Here is an 18,034-nt window from a genome sequence, read left to right as displayed (position 1 = left end):
TTTTATGTTGTCTTGTTCTTAATTCATAGCATTTGAGAACAAGTCCACAATAACGATGATACGGGCATAAGCTTTGATTTGCCTCACCACACCACCCCCAAAGCAACGGGCAGGCTAAGCATGCAAACATTGAAAATCCTTAAAGTTCTTAACACTTGGACCAATGATTGCCTTAAGAAGCAAGATGGTAAGGGAAATGTACGATATAAATATTATATTGTGATTCTCTAAGCATTAAATGTATCTAGAAACTAGTTCGTACAATTTAATATATTTAAGTATTATATCTTATTTATTAGAACCGTAAGTCAAGGCTCATTTTTTATGTAGGGAGCTGAAGCCATCCTTATCTCAGAGATCAATGGATCTTCCTAAATCGAAGTGTACGAAGAATACTCGTTGCGGTTGGTGCTGCTAAATGAATCTTAATGGCTTGTTTAAGAGGAAAGATATCAAAGGGTATTAGAGGGGCTAAAATTTCTTTGTTATTCAATTAAATAGCAAGATTGAAGGGACTAAAATCATCCCTCTAATCTCTCCTGATATCCACACTCTCAAATAAGCCCTAAAAGTAAAATACAGTACACTTTAGAACGGGAGGGAGTGTCTTTCAGGTAGCTCCGCTGATTCGTTTCTTCAGACCTGAGAGACAGTGGCGCCACTGAACTTTCAGACCGGCCGGCGGCGGCGGCAGGAGTTTAACCCGTGTGCGGGCGTGTTCCTTGCTGATGCGGACTTGCGGAGAACAGTTCCCGCACGGCACGAATGGTGCAGCAGCAGCAGGCCAGCAGCAGCACAGCCCCAACGCGAGTCCACGACGACGACGCGTGCGCGCCGCACCCAGTCAGCGCCGGCACGTGGATGCGGAGCACCCCGTTAACCCGCGGAGAGAGAGGGAGGGGTCAGTGGGTCACGCGTCTCCCAGCGAACCCGACCCGCTAAGGCCGGTGCCGCTAAATAAATCCGCCTGGGATCTGCCCAAATCCTCCCTCCCTTCTTCGATTGCCGTCTTCTCTGGCTTCCATTTTCGCGAGGAGGCGAGGTGGACAGAGACGCCGCCGCCGCTTCCGCTTCGACCTCGACCTCGGCTTCGGCTTCCACGAGGTACGGAGCATGAGTGGCGATGAGGCGATGATGGGTGGAGGGTGCCTTTGATTTCATATTTTGATGTCGGGGTAGGGGAAGGCAGTACAGGAGTTCTGGAGGTTCGGATGTAATCCTCTGATCATTTCCTTGTTCGGTACGTTTGAATTTGGGGATTTTGGAATCAAGAGGTCGTACTGACCTGGGCTCGGTGCTGCTACTGCTGCTCTTTGTTGCGGTTGGGTTGGGACCTTACCACCTTGGATTGGCGTACTCGGTTGTGATTTTTTCCCCTCCCTTTCTGTCATCAGTCCGCTGCACCTGTTTGATTTGTGAGTGGATGGATGTAGCAGGGAGGTTTTCTCTCCGGAGATCGGAAGTAATACCCATGCGCCGGAGTTCAGAGGTAGAGTTGCGGAATGAAGTTTCGTGGTCGGCGTCCTCTTAAACTGTTCAGAGACCACTCACGTTCATTCCGCGATTGAAGAATTTCGATAGTGCTATACAGTATATCGCAACGTATTTTCATCCGACGCATCCGTGGGTGTTCATTCTCATACTATATTTTTTTTTTGTTTTGTAATTACTGTTTCGGGAACTTGAAGGCATCGGATGCTAGATAGGTGAATGATACGCTATCATGATCAATGGCCCTAGTGTTTTATTCGGTAGGATATGGTCCCCAGGAAATGGCTCTCGCTCTGTTTACACTGTATCACAATCTACCTGTGGTTTGTATGGACCTCTCGATCCTTGTCTGATACTGATGCGGTAATTTCCTTCCATTAGATGGAAGGAAACAGACAAGATCAGACAAGATCACAGGAGTACTATAGCATCCGGGTAACCTTCCCTTGTCCGTTTTGCTGTGGACACAACTTTATCGCCATTTAACTTTTCGCTCTTAAAGGTGAAATGAAGATTAAATATGGGTAGATACTGAGCTTGCTATATATTGCTACAATGCACTAAGTATGTACGGTCACGTGATTTAAATATGTAATGGTAAATGTAACTCTCATAGGGTGATGTTGATTCCTCTGAACTAAATGTAGGTCCATACTTGATTGTTTGTTTCTATTGAAGCTTGTTAACATTGCCTTCTCTACGTTTTTTTCCCTGAACTGAGCTGTGCTTCTTCTTCATTTCTTTTGGGTATGTTTTGCACATGTCTACTCATGTCATTTTGTTCCAATTCTTTGGAACTAACAATTACCAAATTTGGGTTGCAGAATTCTAGCAAGTCTTCTGGAGAATATAATCCACATCTGTTTATTTTGCTGCATTTTGGTATGGACGAATCTGCCTGTAGATCCACTGCCCCAGTTGGGTTTCTTAGAAGAGGTTCGGGCATTTCCTTGAGAAATCAAAGCAATGAGGATAGGTCAAATCAGTACAACAAGCAGCCAGGGAAGAGTTCAAATCCCAATCCTGTAAAATTACGGTTCACTGAAAATAAAGAGAAACCAAGGTATTTTCAAGGGACATTTCATTCATCAGGCTCCAGGGCCTCATCTGTAAGCTCTTCAAAAGCTCCTGCTAGAAAATACTGCGACGAGAGACAGAAACAGCCCTTTTTGGCAGAGACAGACATTGCTGAAAGCAGTAACAGAAGAACTGAGGTTAGACGCCTACAAAGTGGCAAGAAAGCTTCTGTATTTGGTGATGGGCATCCATACACACAGAAGAGTATCTCAGAAGCTTCATCATCCTCAACAATTACTGGAGGCTTGCCAGAAGAGCATGATCTTGGAGCTTTATATGTTTCTGGTTCTTCAGGTAGTTCTGCACATCCAGTTAATCCCAGGAATGCTGCATTGAATGCTTCGGCACATATGCAAAAGGATAAAGAAGAAATGAGTTCAGGTAGACCTCAAGGTGCTCCCACTTTTGTTCGTCGGCATACTTTACCTCAAAGTTTTTCCACTGGTGTCAAGTCACCAACTGCCCCTGGCACTGGAGCACAGAGACGTGGCCTCAAAAATCTTGGTTGCACTTCAATATCTGATGTTCTGCCTTCAGGATGCTCTTCATCTGATTCTGCTCGTGATAGGAGAATCGAAGTTACAAAGAAGAGAACTTCTGGTGCAGGAAGTTCTTCAAGATCAAGGATAAGTGAACAATCTAATTTCAGTCAGCCACGTGCTAGTTATCCTGGCAGTACTGGTCCTAGAGCTAGAGCTGCTGAACAATCAGCTTCTCAACAAACAGCAAGGACCAATAGCCGAAATATTCCGGATCATACAGATTCAATAAGGACTAGACGACCTTTTACTCTACGTGCCAGGGAGAGGATGATGCCAGGTGAAAGGGAGGACAGTGTATTTGCTCTGCATGAGACTGTTGCAAGCATTCATCCAGAATGCGGACATTTTCACATGGATGGTACTCCCCCAGAGAGATTAGGAAGACCCTTTTATGCAGAACTACCTCATGCAATTTATTCATCTAATCGTCAAGGATCAAGTAGTCAGACAGCAAGGAGAAGATCTACGTCTCGTACTGAAGAAAGCCCTCAACGGATGTTTCATGGTATGTTTTGGGAGAGAGATGGCTACAGGGGGATAAACATGGAAGGAATTGCACAGGTTGGTTTCTGTAACTCATTAAATACATATTCTGAGTTGTTAAATTTTCATTTATGATGTCACATAGTAATGTGGTGGTAGGATGCCCAATTGCCCAGTTGCGGAACAGAGTTCAAATCCTGGGTCTCACAACAAAAGGGTCCTACCTAACTGAGTTATGCTGGTTTCAGCGTGTTCCAGGGCGGTCCGGCTTCAGACCCTTTTCTCAATCCTGTGTTGAGATTCTCTTTTTAATGCAATGCCACAGCAGAGGTCTTTCCCCTAGTGGTCAAGTTTTTTTTGAAAAAAAATCATTTGCGATGAAATTGATCAAAGCTACGTACAAGTACAATATAAAGGATACTGATTTTTGTCTTATGAAGGAGTAGTATTTGTGATGTTTGTCATGTTTGCTGTATGTAGGCGTTGCTAGCATTGGATAGGATTGAACATGATGTTGAATTGACTTATGAGGTTTGTCCTTTTATCTTGATGTCCATTTTTTTCTCCTTTTACCAACTTTTGCACTGAAATATATTCTGAATAAAAAATGGCAGCAACTGCTTCTGCTAGAAACTAATCTGCTCTTAAGTGGCCTTGATTTGCACGATCAACATGAAGATATGAGATTGGATATCGACAATATGTCTTATGAGGTATTACTTTCAACATGTTTGCTCCATTATTGTTCGAATTAAATATCCTTGGGGCTTGGGAAAAGCTTATGTTTAGTTCTTTGATATTTAGTCTCTCTTTTAATTTTCTTTTTCAGGAACTGCTTGCTTTGGAAGAGCATATTGGCTCAGTGACTACTGCCCTTACTGAAGAGCAATTTACCAAGTGTGTAAACCAAAGTGTGTATGAAGCAAGAAATTCTTATAGAGATGTAAGCAAGATCGCAGCAGATGATGTGAAATGTAGCGTATGTCAGGTATTTTTCACTCTAGTATTTCAATGTTTAAGTATCGATGAATTGAAATTACTAGCCTTGTTCGGTTGCGTCTGGATCAAAGACTATTGGAGGAGGGGATTAAATCACTCCCTAGTCAAAATTGAATAGAAGGGGATTTAATCCCCTTCGATCCAGACGCAACTGAACAAAGCCTTAAGGGTGTACACAATCAAAGGAAAGAAAGTATACTGATGCTGTGGAAGGTTGCACAAAGAACTCATATCTTCAGGTCTTCAACACCCTCAACCAAAAACATATACTTTTAAACCTGTACCTATTCCAACAATGTATCTCATGTTGTTTTCCATTTGACATGTCATATTCCTATCAATTACTTGTTTAAATAAACAACTATCTCCTGGACACTGGAAGATTATTGTTCTGCCGCCTGTATTCTGCCTGACCCTGACTTGATGTTCCAGGAGGAATACGTTGATGGTGAAGAGATTGGTACAATGCAATGTGAACATCAGTACCATGTGCGCTGCATTCACGAATGGCTTAAGCAGAAGAATTGGTGTCCAATATGCAAAGCTTCAGCTATACCTTCAGAGATGACCAAGGGAGACGCATGAATCTTGGCCCAAACTTGTAAATAGCGTGGATTTATTATTAGACATTGTAGATGCTGACGCAGTTCACCCCAATATGTGGATACGATAGTCTCTCCCGAACGGTCGAACGCCTGGAACCTTTTGTTACTGCATCTTTTATCTTCTTAGCACACCCTTGCTGCTTGACAGCAGTACGGGTCAGAAACTCGAAAATAACCGTGGTTCTCAAGAAATTTTTCCAGATTCTAAATATGAAATTGTTCTCCTTGATTGAAATGTTGGGTTACATGGTTTATCTAAAGACCATCTCCAGCAATTTACCCATATATACTATCTATAAACAATATAATCTATAGTGCAAACCGGTGTAAAAGGTGTTTTTATGGCCATATAGGTGAACTATTATATATTATGCTTAGGGCTTGTTCGGTTATTTTCGATCCATATTTCAATCCATATGGATCGGAGAGGATTGATACGGATTGGAGGGGATTTTGATTTAATAGGGATTGAAACCCCCTCAATCCTCCTCAATCTATATAGATTGGGGTAGAACCGAACACGCCCTTATATGGTCACTAAAAACATCGTTTTGTATCGTTCTGTATTGTAGATTGCACTGTTTATAGAGTGTAGTTTAAATATTGGTATAGTTATATATAAGTTGTTGGAGATAGTCTAACTATATTGACATAAAATATTCCTGCTTTAATAGAGAAATATGTTCTCATGGAGTGTACATGTGCTGTAACTTGCGATGAATAGAAGAATGGCAAAAGAGTTGATACCATTTTGGTTCTCACAGACTAATCTATAGATACTGTTGACGACTGACTAGCTCCTCTTCTCTCCCTATTTTTTTTTTACCATGGACCTAGATATGTCCTATCTGATGATCAAGCACTGCACAAACTATTAGGGTCAGTTTAGATGAAGATATTGTAAATGTTAGAATTGAATTATAGATTCAATATTAAATTTGTCCAGTATTGAAAATGATTTTCGATACAAATTTATTGTTTGGATGTATCTGGAATTGCAATTCCATCCAATACCTAGAGTCTTGCTCTAAATAGTCGGAGACACCTTTTAGTTAAAGTCCGATTCTAAGAAATTGAGTTTTAATTTCATATCTGAATTCATTAGACAACTAAACAACAGAATTTAGAAATCGATTCCAATTTCCAGTTCTAAACTTGAATATCTACAACGGAGTACTAGGTCATTTATACTTGAAGATGAAACTGCAGCACATAAAGTGATCTGCTGCTTGCTGTACACTTCCTTTTCCAATGCTGTCGCATCCCGTGCTGTACTCTGTTTCCATAACAAGATGACTCGCAACAGCTCTATAAGAAGAATACACAAACACCACCACCTTTCAGGGTTCACTGGTGGGCTACAAATGAATTGGAAAGACAACGGAAAATGGAAAATATGCCTCCAGGTTAGCTCATCCCCTTTGTTTGTGCAAGTTGGTTCTTGGGCTGATAGTACATTGCATCATTTAGGCCTCCAAGCCTTAACAACCCCCCCCCCCCCCCCCAGGCCACTGGCCATCACCACGGCGCACGATTGCATTATAAAGTACATTCTAGTTGAAGTACAGTGTTTTTTTTTCAACCATTTTTTTTGTTTTGGCTGTTGTTGAGTTTGTGATCCAAATTCTGAAGAAGGCGGCCAAGTTGGCGAGCGAAGCGGAGGCCCGTCGCCGGGAGGCTCTATCGTTTTAGGGTTTCACCTCTATAAATATCTTTGTAAGCCGCAGGAGATATCTATCTCTATTGTAAATCTCCTGCGATCTGTAACCACCCAAAAATAGTGAGAAGTTGCCGGCCGGCGCCCGTGGTTTTTTCCCCTTCACTTTGGAGGGGTTTTCCACGTTAAATCCGTGTCTACTCTGTGATTGATCCTATTTGTGTCGCATTTATTTATAACAGCTGTGACTGTGATATATACTTTTTTCTGCATTTGAATTTTGATGTGCGGCATGGTGAACACTGTGGTTTCTCCAAATAATAAAGGCCCAAAGGCTCGTGTAATTTGAGACGGATTTGTCTTCAGTTTATTCCCCATCAATGTTCCATGATAAAGTTCGAAAAAATATGATCCCCGTATTCCCCTACCATAATAGCAAAATAAATGGACACAGTTTCTTTAGGACAACGGGCAGCTACCGAGATAGTACTTCTCTTCTTTTATAGCAAGGAACAGTCCGAGGAACCCACAACAACAATTTCATGGCAGTGATACGCTTGCTGCCGTCCAGGTTGGTCTGTCTTGTCTACACATGTTGTCATCCAAAAGAAAAAAAAAGAAAATTGCGCAATAAATTCCAGCTATCTAAATCTTGTGTTTTCAGGACCTTCTGTACAGACTACAGAGTGTGGCGCGTTAGCTTCACACTTCTCCACTGTCATAAAAGGTGACTGGTTCATGAAGTTCTCCAGTGTCATTTTGCAGATACACGCACTTGACTGTGAGTAGAGATGGCAATGGGGACCCGATCCCCGATTCCCCGCGGGGAATTCCTCTATTAGGGGATGGGGATGGGGGAGTTTCTTCCCCCACGGGGATGTAAACGGGGGAAAACTCTCCCCCGACGGGTAAATGGGGATGGGGATGGGAAAGCATTCCCCATCCCCGTTCCCCGCGGGGACCCGTTAAACTTACATGTGACAGTGTTTTCATGTAATAGTTAATGATAAAAATAAAGAATTACCTTGTCAAGAGATCACCCGTTGTACAAATACATTGATTTTAATGCGCACATAATGATTTTTACATCTAACAATGTGTATAAGTGACAATGTTTTACATTAATAACAAATAAAGTATGATTTAATTATAATTTAAACGGGGATGGGGATACCCGACGGGGATTTATCCCCGCGGGGAACGGGGATAGGGAAGAAATGTCCCCCGCAAGCATTCGTGGGGATCCCCGCGGGGAAATTTTTTCGTCGCGGGGACGGGTTTGGAGAGCTAAAACCCGACGGGGAATTCCCCGTTGCCATCCCTAACTGTGAGGTCCAGCGCCACACTGCCACGCGATGCACAATCACTGGTTGCTGGTTAATTAGGCATAAGCTTCAGTGGACGATGATGAGACGGGCCAGCAGCGAGCTGTGGGATCAATGCTGGTCAATATATATACACTACTTATTAAGGTCGATGCAGCTGAGAGAGACACAGGTCAAGGTCACCCACCCATGCTGCAAAAAAAATTGCAGGTTTCTGGTACGCGGGAAGTCCCCGTGATGGTAAAGCTCTCCGTCCAGCTGAGAGCATCTTTCGTCTGCTTGCTTTGGGGGGGGGGGGGGGGGGGGGGGGGGGGGAGAGAAGAAGAATAACTTGGGTTGGTTGGGAAGCAGCGAATTCGGCGGCGGCGGCTCTTGCTGCCCAGGAATCACGAAAGGGACCTCGCGACCGTGCCATTCCAACGCACCAAGCTACTACGCGTGGGAAAAGCAGAGTTTCTGCACATTCCGTGCCACGGAATCACGTTTTTCCTCGGCCACCTTTCTCGCTCCCCGTTTCTTTCTTTCTCATGACAGAGACTGTCAATGGGGGTGAAAAGACTCTCTGATTCTGAACACAGAGGCAGGCAGGCATCGTCATCATCAGCGCCAGAGACGGGACTGTTCGTCCACTGAAAGCGTCACATCACATGGTCTCTCCGACCTGCCATAGCACACACGCACACAGCTCTCATGCCGGGGCTGTATTTATGATGACGGAGGACTTTGGACCATACATGTTCGTTCTGTCATCAGCCTGGAGCCGCCATTCATGTTTCTCGTGACTGACTGACTGACCGGCAACTGTCAAAGAGCAAGCAAGGACGACGACGAACCGTGGCATTCATTTACATTGGATTGGATGCAGTACAAGTGTGGAGCTCAAAGCTCATCCCTCTTCTTGTTACATGGTTTTTTTAATTATTACTTCTGCTACATACACAACAATCACCAAGGAAAGAAAAGAATCGGCGGACCAACGAATCAATAGTACACTGTGACTGACTGTGAACCGTGTGATGGATGGATGGATGGATGAATGGACGGACATGACTCATGAAGCATTCTTTCCCAACCCCCGGCGCCCCTAGTAATAACGAGCTAGCTAAAGCTAGGCTAGCAGCTAGCTAGCTTCATTTCATGTGCACGTGGACGTGGCTCGCATGCATTGCATCTGGAGCTGGGCAGGGCTAGTTGACCCTGGTGCATACCCGGCGGACCTCGCCGTCGGCGGCGGTCTTGACGCCCACGCGGCCGAGCTTGGCCATGGCGTTGGCGAAGGCGTCGAAGAAGGCGGTCTGGTTGGCGGCGAAGCGGTTGACGGTGGCGCGGGAGCGGCGGTCAGCGAAGAGCACCTGGTCGGAGGCCAGCAGGCCCTTCATCTGCTGCAGCGTCCGGTAGTAGCCGTTGTCGAACGCGCGGGGCGTCACGGCGTCCAGCATCGCGAACGCCGACGGGCCGTAGTTCAGCGGGCACGTCCGCCGCATCTGCCGCAGGAAGTAGAGGTTCATCGGCGGGCCGGCGGCGGCGCCCTTGAACGGGTACAGCCGCCGCACGAACTTGTCGCAGTGCGTCACCCCGATCGTGTGCCCACCTGTGTCGTGTCATGTCATGTCAGGTGCAAGCGGCAGCGCGTCAGCGACAGAGAGGAGAGGCGAGGCGCGGAATGATGAGATGAGCCGCGCGCGCGCGTCCGTCCGGCGTTCCGCGACCGCAACCGCATGGCAGGCCGGCCGTACCTGAGAGCGCGATCATGTCGGTCTGCGTGAGCCCGTTGGCGGCGAAGAGCTTGTTGAGCTGGTCCAGGTCGAAGCCGGCGCCCGGGAGGCTGTGCTTCACCGCGGCACGCGTGCCTACCTTGCCGTCCAGCCGCCCCAGCTCCACCTGGTAGTACGGCCCGCCCGTCTGCACCACCAATCCCAACCATCACATCATCGTCATCATCATCATCATCATCGGTAATAAGTAGTTGCGTTCATGCAGTGAAATCCTCTTTTCTTTTCTTCTTCTTTTTTACACGCAGAGCAGTCAGAGAAGAAAACTCCGGCGGAGTTGCTCTTGCTTGCTCAGCACAATAACTAATGAGAGCCCGTATCCGTATGGTGGCCCGTATGTCTAGCTCAGTAATCTTCTACGAGCACGGAGGTAGCCGCACAGCACAGGCAATGGCAGCGCGGTACCGCACCAGCCCGGCGGATTAGGTGCCGGACCATCCCCGTCGCCGTACCGGCTCATTTACGCCGCGAAACCGTGTCCGCTGTCCCAGCCGTCGTCAGAGAAGAATTCAAAGGGGGGGGGGGGGGGGGGGGGGGGGGGGGGGCGGGGACGCAGGCAGCAGTGACAAACGGCGGGCGTCGTCGGCCGGCCAGCACCCACACCCAGCTCTGAAGTCTGGCTCTGGCCCGCGTGCTGTGCTTTGCTGTGAATCTGTGATGTGTTGTTTGTTGCTCCGAGTGAATGAGCCGGGGACAGCAGAATTACGACAGGACGGGCAGCAAGCAAGGACCACGACCACACACCCCGCCCACACACACACACACACACACACAAAAACCCAATCCCCTGTTTTTCCCTTCCCTCCCCCCTCCTCTGCGGTCAGAGGCCTGGTTGGTTGCTGGACATGACGGGACTAGGATGCATGGTTGCGGACTTGCGGCACAGCTCAGGCCTCAGGGTCAGCGACTGCGCCTGGCAGCGTGGATCGGGCGCTCCAGCTGCGGCACTCGTTCGCCCATGCGGGAGGGGACAGACAGCCATGGGCAGCCTCATCATAGCTGTCGTCCGGGCCTCGCCTGACATGCCCCGTAAACCACTCCAAAGCACTAGTAGCAAGCATGGGTGATTATTATTATCACGACGGTGCGCTGATGGCGTAAGGTTTAAGCGTAATAAGCCACGCCGCCTGGCCGGCCTAGCCTAGGAAACACACAGCACAGCACAGTACCTGGGAGACGACGTCGCGGGCGGCGAGGGCGAGGATGTCGGCGCAGGACACCCTGTTGGCGCAGCGCGGGTCGGCGTCCACGGCGGCCTTGGCGCGGGTGACCAGGTCGAGCGCGTCCGGGGACAGCGTGGTGTCGGCGCCCGCGCTGTGCTCGTCGTCGGGGCCCGACAGCAGCACGGACGCGTCGCAGCCCTGTGAGGGGAGGGGAGTAGGTCGATCGGTCAGCTGACTCAGGACCATCTCTCAAGAGTCGGGCGAGCGTGGAGCACGACGACGGACGGGGTACGTACCCTGACGAAGCAGTCATGGAAGAAGAGGCGGAGCGTGCCCGGCGCCGCGTTGAAGGTCTCCTGCAGCTTCTGGGTGACGGCGCCGCGGACCAGCGTCTCCACGTCGGGGCACGTCGACGCGTAGTAGCTCTGGCTCAGCTGCGCCTGCGCCTGCGCCTGCGCCGCCGCGCACCACCACCACGCCGCCGCTGCCAGCGCTACGGCGACCACGCTGTGCCACCGCCGCGACCTCATTGTGCGCGTGCCCCGGCCCGGCCCGAGCTTATCTGCCTATGCTATTGCTAGTAGCTAGCAGTCGGATGCTCTCGACTGCAGGGCTGCTCTCGGCTCTCTGGCCAACCTCCCCTTCCCTCTCTCTGGCGTGTAGTTGCCGCTGCTCCTTCCTCTCGTTCGCTCCTCTCTCTGTGCCCCTCCCGGCTATACTACCTCCGCGCGTGTGGAGCTACTATGATTAACACTGGCTGCTTGCTTTAAGTGGGGAGAGAGGCGGGCGCTTATATAGATGGGCTGGGCCGAGCAGGGCCGGGCCTGACTAACACCTTCGGGAAAAAGAAATCCTTCTATGCAACGGGCCAACGGCGCCGCACGCCGCTCCCGCTGCGTAGGCGGACGACGCGTGTCCTGCTGGCCCTTTCTCTTGCAATGCTCTGCTTCAGGGGTGAGGATAGAGTTAGAGTCGTTGTTTGTTTATGCGAGTAGATTTTACAGCGTTCAGAGGGTGAGGTGAGGTAGTATACACGCTCGCACTGGCCAGCCTCGAAAGCGTTAAAATCTTGACTCCTGTCTCGGCAGCTTGCACGGTCTGCAGTGTGTAGACTGTCCCAGCAAGCGTCGTCCTCGGCCCTCCGCCATCCAGCTCACCTCGTCCAGCCCGTCTAGGCGCTCGCCACGCTCTGTTCCTCGGAGCGCCGTCCGAGACGGGACTCGGGAGTACAGTACTGTACATCCGGCGGGCAGGCCGCGCGCGCCGTGTTCGAAACCCCCAGGACAAGGACATGGCATGGCATGTGGGCTCGGCACCTCCCCCGCTGCCATGCTGCTGGCTTGCTGCATGCGCGGGCAAGCCTACAGTAGTCAGTCGTCCACACTCCACAGAGACCCACGCCGCATCGCGCGCGTGCGTCTGCTAAGTACGGCGCGGCGCGACGAGAGGCGCCGCGCCGGGAGAGGAAGAGTCTCGTCTCGTGGTAGGGGGCCAGCGCCCAAGGTCACGGATGGCGACTGGGGAGAAGATTGCCCGGGTTTCTTTCATGGTACCACTACCAGAAAAGCGCTCGTCGTGGCTCAACTCAAGACGAAGCAAAGCGACGGGTTTTTTTTGCCTTTTTTTTTCTTTTTTCCCCCTTTTTTCCGCTCCTTTCCGCCGCCGTTCTCTGACTCTGATGGCTTCCAGGCCTGGGCGAAGGCAACGGAAAGGAAAGCCGCACACAAGGCATCGGTGTCCGTGGCGCTGCCGAAAGCGGGGGAGCGTGGAGCGGCGGCGATGTCCGAGACTGGCATTGTTATCCAACCGGTCTGAGGTTTCCGTTCCTCAGTATAGGATGGATGCTGGATGCGTATCGGTGTTCCGTTGGGGAATCCCGCACGATTATGGCAGGAACGCCCGTACCGGCCGCTGCCAAACTCGGCAGCTTTGGTTTCGGGTTCGGTTTTGGTCGCCGTTCGGTGTCCTTGGTAGCCGAATGTCCGCACAGATCGATCTTCCTATTCTTTCACGTTTCTGAGTCCAGATCGTAGTCGGGCGTGGGAGAATTAATTGGTCCTACCCTACGCGTGCTGGACTGGAATGCCCTTCCACATGCTGTGTATGTGTGTGTGTGTCCTACGGCGTCGGCTTTGAATTTTAGGCTGGTCGCCGCCTGCCGTCCTGTCCTACGCGTGCTCTGGATTGCCGCCCGCCCGCCCGCGTCTGGAACCGGAACTCCTAGTCCCAGGACACGGGGACGCCCAAGAGCGGCGTCGCCCAGCAGGAACTCGATCCCGGTGGTGGTTCTGGTTCGGGCCGCGGTCATCTTTATCGGTATAAGCGTGTGTGGCAGTACAAAAGATAGATAGATTACAAAAAAAAGGCGCCCCGTGATGGTAAATCCTAATTAATCCGCACTGACGTAGCTTCAACGGCAAAGTCCGGCCGGCGGAGCCATCATGATGATTGATAATAGTGACCGAGCCGGTGGACGACGGCGACGACGAAGATGATTACGCTCCCAGCGCCGCCACAACGGCTTTGGCGGATGGCGACCCGGCGTCGGCTCATCGGCTGTGACTCCTCTCCACTCTCCCTCTCCGCGCCCGAGACCCATCATCAGTGCAGGGCCGTCCGACTGATCCATCCTTCCGCTCCATCCAGCCATGTGGCGAGAAAAGAAAAGGCCGCCTGTGCCTGCCGACGGATGGAAAACTAAACCATAGCAGGCATGGAAAACTAAAAGCATTCGTATGCCAAAAACAATTTACATAGGATTTTAGCTAAATCGGTTATCTATCTATCTATCCGTAGCCGACCAAAATTACTTGAATTACACCATCACGCTACTCAGGAGCAACTGAGGGCGGGGCTCGGGACCGGCATGATCGAGACGAATATGATTGTAATTAGAAAAAATACAACTAGAGATGTATCTATTTTAGAATGAATTTTAAATTCTAAAAGTGCAATTACCACAAAAATAAAAATAGAGGGAGTGCATAATTTTTTCGCTGATAATATTGATCTGCTTATATTTTTTATTTTATTTAGGACGGAGGTAGGTGCTCTCCACGTAACGTGGGTCCGGCTGGCGCCTGCGTGCGCGTACGCCTAGCCTATGCCACCCGGCGGCGAGCTCGAGCTTGAGCAGTGGTGCACGCAAAGATTAGCCAGGCCAGGCCAGTAAAAGACAAGGCGTGGCCAGCCGGCGCAGCACTGGCACGCACGCCACGGCCCAAGGTTTCGGCTCCCGCACGAGGTATGTTAGGTTACGCGCGCCGCGCCACGTCCTGACCGACTGACGTATCTGACCTCGGCCGGTCCACAACGGCGCCCGGATGCAGAGGAGGAGGAGGAAGGCGGCGGCGAACGATTCGGCTGATGCGCGGGAGCGGATTCCTTCGCGCCGCAGGTGCCTTCTACCTTGCCGATGGCCGTATCTGTCACGCTTTGCTGGATTCGCGCGCGCCCACATTCTTATCTTTGCCGAGATTTGCGCACTCGATGGTGTCGGGACAAGGCAGCTGTTGGCTGTTGCAGCAGCACGGGCGCACTGCTTGGCCTGCTATGCGAGCTTCGGTCGTCGGCGTTCTTTTAGTTTAGTTTAGGCCCATGCATCTGCTGCTGTCATCGCCTCTATCTTCTGATGATGATTTCGGGTCCGTGTACGCCACTCCTTCTCCAGCAAATCCAGCTCCTTGCTCCCTGCCGCGGCGGCCAAACCCACAGGAACGGCCGTGTCCGTCCGTCGTCGCGCTCTGGAAATCATCTGCCTGCCCTTCCGTCCATCCACAGTCAGGCGGCGACCTCTCTGAACGCAGTGACGGCCGGAACTCAACTCGTTGTCTAGTGCCTACAGGAACGGGGAATGTGCGTGCCAGGCGCCCGTGACCACGCGCAGCCACACGGCACTCAAATTGGCTTCTTTGGCTCCATCGGCGGCGTTCAGCGGATATGCTGCTGTCGATGGCACGCAACGCAACCTAGCACAGCGTGACGATGCTGGCCGTTTAAAACGACCGCCGGCCCACCAGCTGTCCAAATAGTAGCTCATCGGTAACGGGGCCCAGCATACGATACGATTCCGGAACTAACTTGGCAGATAGATAGGCTTTCCTTGCCGGGCCGACGGGGCTGGACACTCTCTCACGCGACCTGAACAGAAGTGGTCCGTCGGCCTTCTGTCGCAGTCCACGGGCCGGGGCTCGATACAAACGCATACATGTAGTTACGTACAGTACAGGACACAAAGTGGTTAGCTAGCTAACCATCATCAGGGCACAGCATATATACATGTAGTTGCTTACTAGCCAGGTGTCCTATCTGATGTATTACACTGTTGAAACGCGGGATCAGTTGCTTATTCCTTTGTGGTACACGTCCAAACATAACAAACACCCTCCCACCCCGCGCCCCCGGGTAATTCTAGGTTTTGGATCAATCATTTTTTTTGAGTTTGACTAAACTCGTAGGAGATTATGGGGATGTTTACGATGGCTCTGTAGTTTATAATATCAATTTAATTAGTTTAAAAATTAATCTAAATAATAAACAAAATGACTTATCTAAATGTCCTCTAAAGGCTTATAGCTCCAACTCTATGATTTTTCTGGAGCACCTAATGATCTGCTCCACCAACTCTACAAAAATCCCTGGAGCTGGAGCTATCCCAAACAGGGCCTATATGTAAACACTCCTTATGCATGTCTATGACTTAATTTATTAAAATGCATTTTATAGCTAATGCAATAACATTTAAGACACGTTTGGATCGTCTAGTGTTTGTTGGGTTGGTCTCATCCGACTCGATGACTACATCCAGTCGGACAACTTGGTTGTGTTCTGACCGGGCCCACAACAACCTTTGGTTATGGCCCTCTTTCACATAGCTAGGTACGCAATCTAACAATCGTCGTACCCCTTTTGTCCTACATTCTCATTAGATCTGATCTATCTCTATGGAATTAGTGAAGGGTAGATCATGGCTATCATGCCCATAGAACCTAGCTCACCAAACTCTGAATCCATGGCGTCATCTTTCAACCCTAAAGGTCTTTTCCCCTGTTGCTAGGGTCGTGAGCTAAGGTCATACAAATATAACAACAGTGGTCCTAGTATACTAGAATGAGATTTTTGGGGGCTCAGAATCTAACCCTAGGTACTAGATTACCTTTGATTTTGGAACAAATTTGAGCGACCCCCCTCTCAAACCTCGTGTTTCTACTCCATTAGAACAACAAGCAGAAGAAGGAGAGATACAAACCCTAACTTGGGTTTCCCTAAACTCCCAAAGCATAACCCTAACTTTGACCAAATCCTGCAGATAGAGGAAAGAGGAGTCTTACAACTTATCTGGCCATCGGATATGTTGATAGGCCACCGAAGGAGGCAGCACGAGCACCAGTCTCGGACACAAAGGCATGTGCGAGGCCTTAGGTCACCGCCGTGACGCTGACCAACGACAACACGCTCACCCTCAACTTTGGATCAAAGAACAGTGAAGTGCAATGCCTTTTATTTTCTTTATTATTTCAATACGAGTAATAATCATATAAATGTTTGTATACGAATCTTGAGCATTGTTTTAAGTTAATGCTTGCTGGAAATTAAGTTACTATGTTTCGAGCCAAGTTTTAAGTTTAAGTTTTTGTCGGGGACCATAATTAGGGGTACCCTCAAGGCTCCTAATTCTCAGCTGGTAACCCCCATCAGCATAAAGCTGCAAAGGCCTGATGGGTGCGATTAAATCAGGGATCAGTCCATTCGAGGGACTCGATCGCGCCTCGCCCGAGCCTAGCCTCGGACAAGGGCAGCCGACCCCGGAGGATCTCCGTCTCGCCCGAGGCCCCCCTCCAGCGGCGAACATATTTCCGGCTCGCCCGAGGCCCTGTCTTCGCCAAGAAGCAACCCTGACCAAATCGCCGCACCGACCGACCAAATCGCAGGAGCATTTAATGCAAAGGTGACCTGACACCTTTATCCTGACGCGCGCCCTTCAGCCGACAGAGCCGAAGTGACCGCCGTCACTTCGCCGCTCCACTGGCTGGCCTGACAAAAAGACAGTGCCGCCTGCGCCGCTCCGACTGCGGTGCCACTTGACAGAGTGAGGCTGACAGGCAGTCAGGCCCGGCCGCAGGCACCATAGGAAGGTCCGCTCCACCCGACCCAGGGCTCAGACTCGGGCTAAGCCCCGGAAGACGGCGAACTCCGCTCCGCCCGACCCAGGGCTTGGACTCGGGCTAAGCCCCGGAAGACGGCGAACTCCGCTCCGCCCGACCCAGGGCTCGGACTCGGGCTAAGTCCCAGAAGACGACGAACTTCGCTCCGCCCGACCCAGGGCTCGGACTCGGGCTAAGCCCCGGAAGACGGCGAACTCCGCTCCGCCCGACCCAGGGCTCGGACTCGGGCTAAGTCCCAGAAGACGACGAACTCCGCTTCGCCCGACCCAGAGCTCGGACTCGGGCTAAGCCCCGGAAGACGGCGAACTCCGCTCCGCCCGACCCAGGGCTCGGACTCGGGCTAAGCCTCGGAAGACGGCGAACTCCGCTCCGCCCGACCCAGGGCTCGGACTCGGGCTAAGTCCCAGAAGACGACGAACTCCGCTCCGCCCGACCCAGGGCTCGGACTCCACCCTGGCCTCAGCCGACGGTCTCCGCCTCGCCCGAACCAGGGGCTCGGACTCGACCTCAGCCACGGGAGACAGACTCGACCTCGGAGGAGCTTCCCCACCGCCCAACCTAGGGCGCAGACCGGCCATGTCAACAGGAGGCGCCATCATCACCCTACCCCGAGCTGACTCGGGCCACGGGAACAAGACCGGCGTCCCATCTGGCTCGCTCCGCCAGATAGGCAATGATGGCGCCCCGCATACTCTGTGACGACGGCGGCTCTCAGCCCCCTTACGGAAGCAAGGGGACGTCAGCAAGGACTCAACA

At 50.6% G+C, this 18,034-nt stretch overlaps 3 protein-coding genes across 5 annotated transcripts; 2 read left to right on the top strand and 1 right to left on the bottom strand.

The window, feature by feature from the left end:
* The first annotated feature begins 907 nt into the window (after positions 1-907).
* LOC100381944 (RING/U-box superfamily protein) lies at positions 908-5,432 on the top strand. 3 transcript variants are annotated; one of them, XM_020553470.2, is made up of 7 exons: positions 908-1,104; positions 1,437-1,623; positions 2,316-3,671; positions 4,074-4,124; positions 4,208-4,306; positions 4,423-4,581; positions 5,025-5,432. In XM_020553470.2, exons 3-7 carry the CDS (start codon positions 2,376-2,378, stop codon positions 5,175-5,177), a joined length of 1,758 nt encoding a protein of 585 aa, XP_020409059.1. In that variant the 5' UTR covers positions 908-1,104; positions 1,437-1,623; positions 2,316-2,375; the 3' UTR covers positions 5,178-5,432. The 3 variants fall into 3 exon arrangements, 2 of the variants coding, with proteins under 2 accessions (XP_020409059.1, NP_001353691.1); XR_004849231.1 differs by lacking the exon at positions 1,437-1,623 and having other exon boundaries at positions 996-1,104; positions 4,398-4,581; positions 5,025-5,424; NM_001366762.1 differs by lacking the exon at positions 1,437-1,623 and having other exon boundaries at positions 1,003-1,104; positions 5,025-5,402.
* A 3,571-nt stretch (positions 5,433-9,003) lies between these two features.
* On the bottom strand, positions 9,004-11,859 carry LOC100286338 (uncharacterized). The gene is given in 4 exon segments (NM_001159225.1): positions 9,004-9,770; positions 9,916-10,081; positions 11,121-11,312; positions 11,411-11,859. Coding segments are annotated over 4 exon segments (996 nt in total). The 5' UTR covers positions 11,645-11,859; the 3' UTR covers positions 9,004-9,366.
* Positions 11,860-12,301: 442 nt separating this feature from the next.
* LOC111589307 (uncharacterized) lies at positions 12,302-14,085 on the top strand. The gene is made up of 2 exons (XM_023300124.2): positions 12,302-12,721; positions 12,804-14,085. Exons 1-2 carry the CDS (start codon positions 12,411-12,413, stop codon positions 13,132-13,134), a joined length of 642 nt encoding a protein of 213 aa, XP_023155892.1. The 5' UTR covers positions 12,302-12,410; the 3' UTR covers positions 13,135-14,085.
* Positions 14,086-18,034: the final 3,949 nt, after the last annotated feature.

Source organism: Zea mays, chromosome 5 (genome assembly GCF_902167145.1).
Source record: "Zea mays cultivar B73 chromosome 5, Zm-B73-REFERENCE-NAM-5.0, whole genome shotgun sequence".
NCBI lineage: Eukaryota > Viridiplantae > Streptophyta > Magnoliopsida > Poales > Poaceae > Zea > Zea mays.
Note: the sequence above shows the minus strand (reverse complement) of the source record. Positions and strands in the feature narration are given on the sequence as shown.

Coding starts and splice junctions, on each gene's coding strand:
- LOC100381944 (XM_020553470.2), top strand. CDS start 2,376: ATGGACGAATCTGCCTGTAGATCCACTGCCCCAGTTGGGTTTCTTAGA. Junction 3,672..4,073: donor ACATGGAAGGAATTGCACAG/GTTGGTTTCTGT, acceptor TGCTGTATGTAG/GCGTTGCTAGCATTGGATAG. Junction 4,125..4,207: donor ATGTTGAATTGACTTATGAG/GTTTGTCCTTTT, acceptor AAAAAATGGCAG/CAACTGCTTCTGCTAGAAAC.
- LOC111589307 (XM_023300124.2), top strand. CDS start 12,411: ATGGCATGTGGGCTCGGCACCTCCCCCGCTGCCATGCTGCTGGCTTGC. Junction 12,722..12,803: donor AAGACGAAGCAAAGCGACGG/GTTTTTTTTGCC, acceptor GATGGCTTCCAG/GCCTGGGCGAAGGCAACGGA.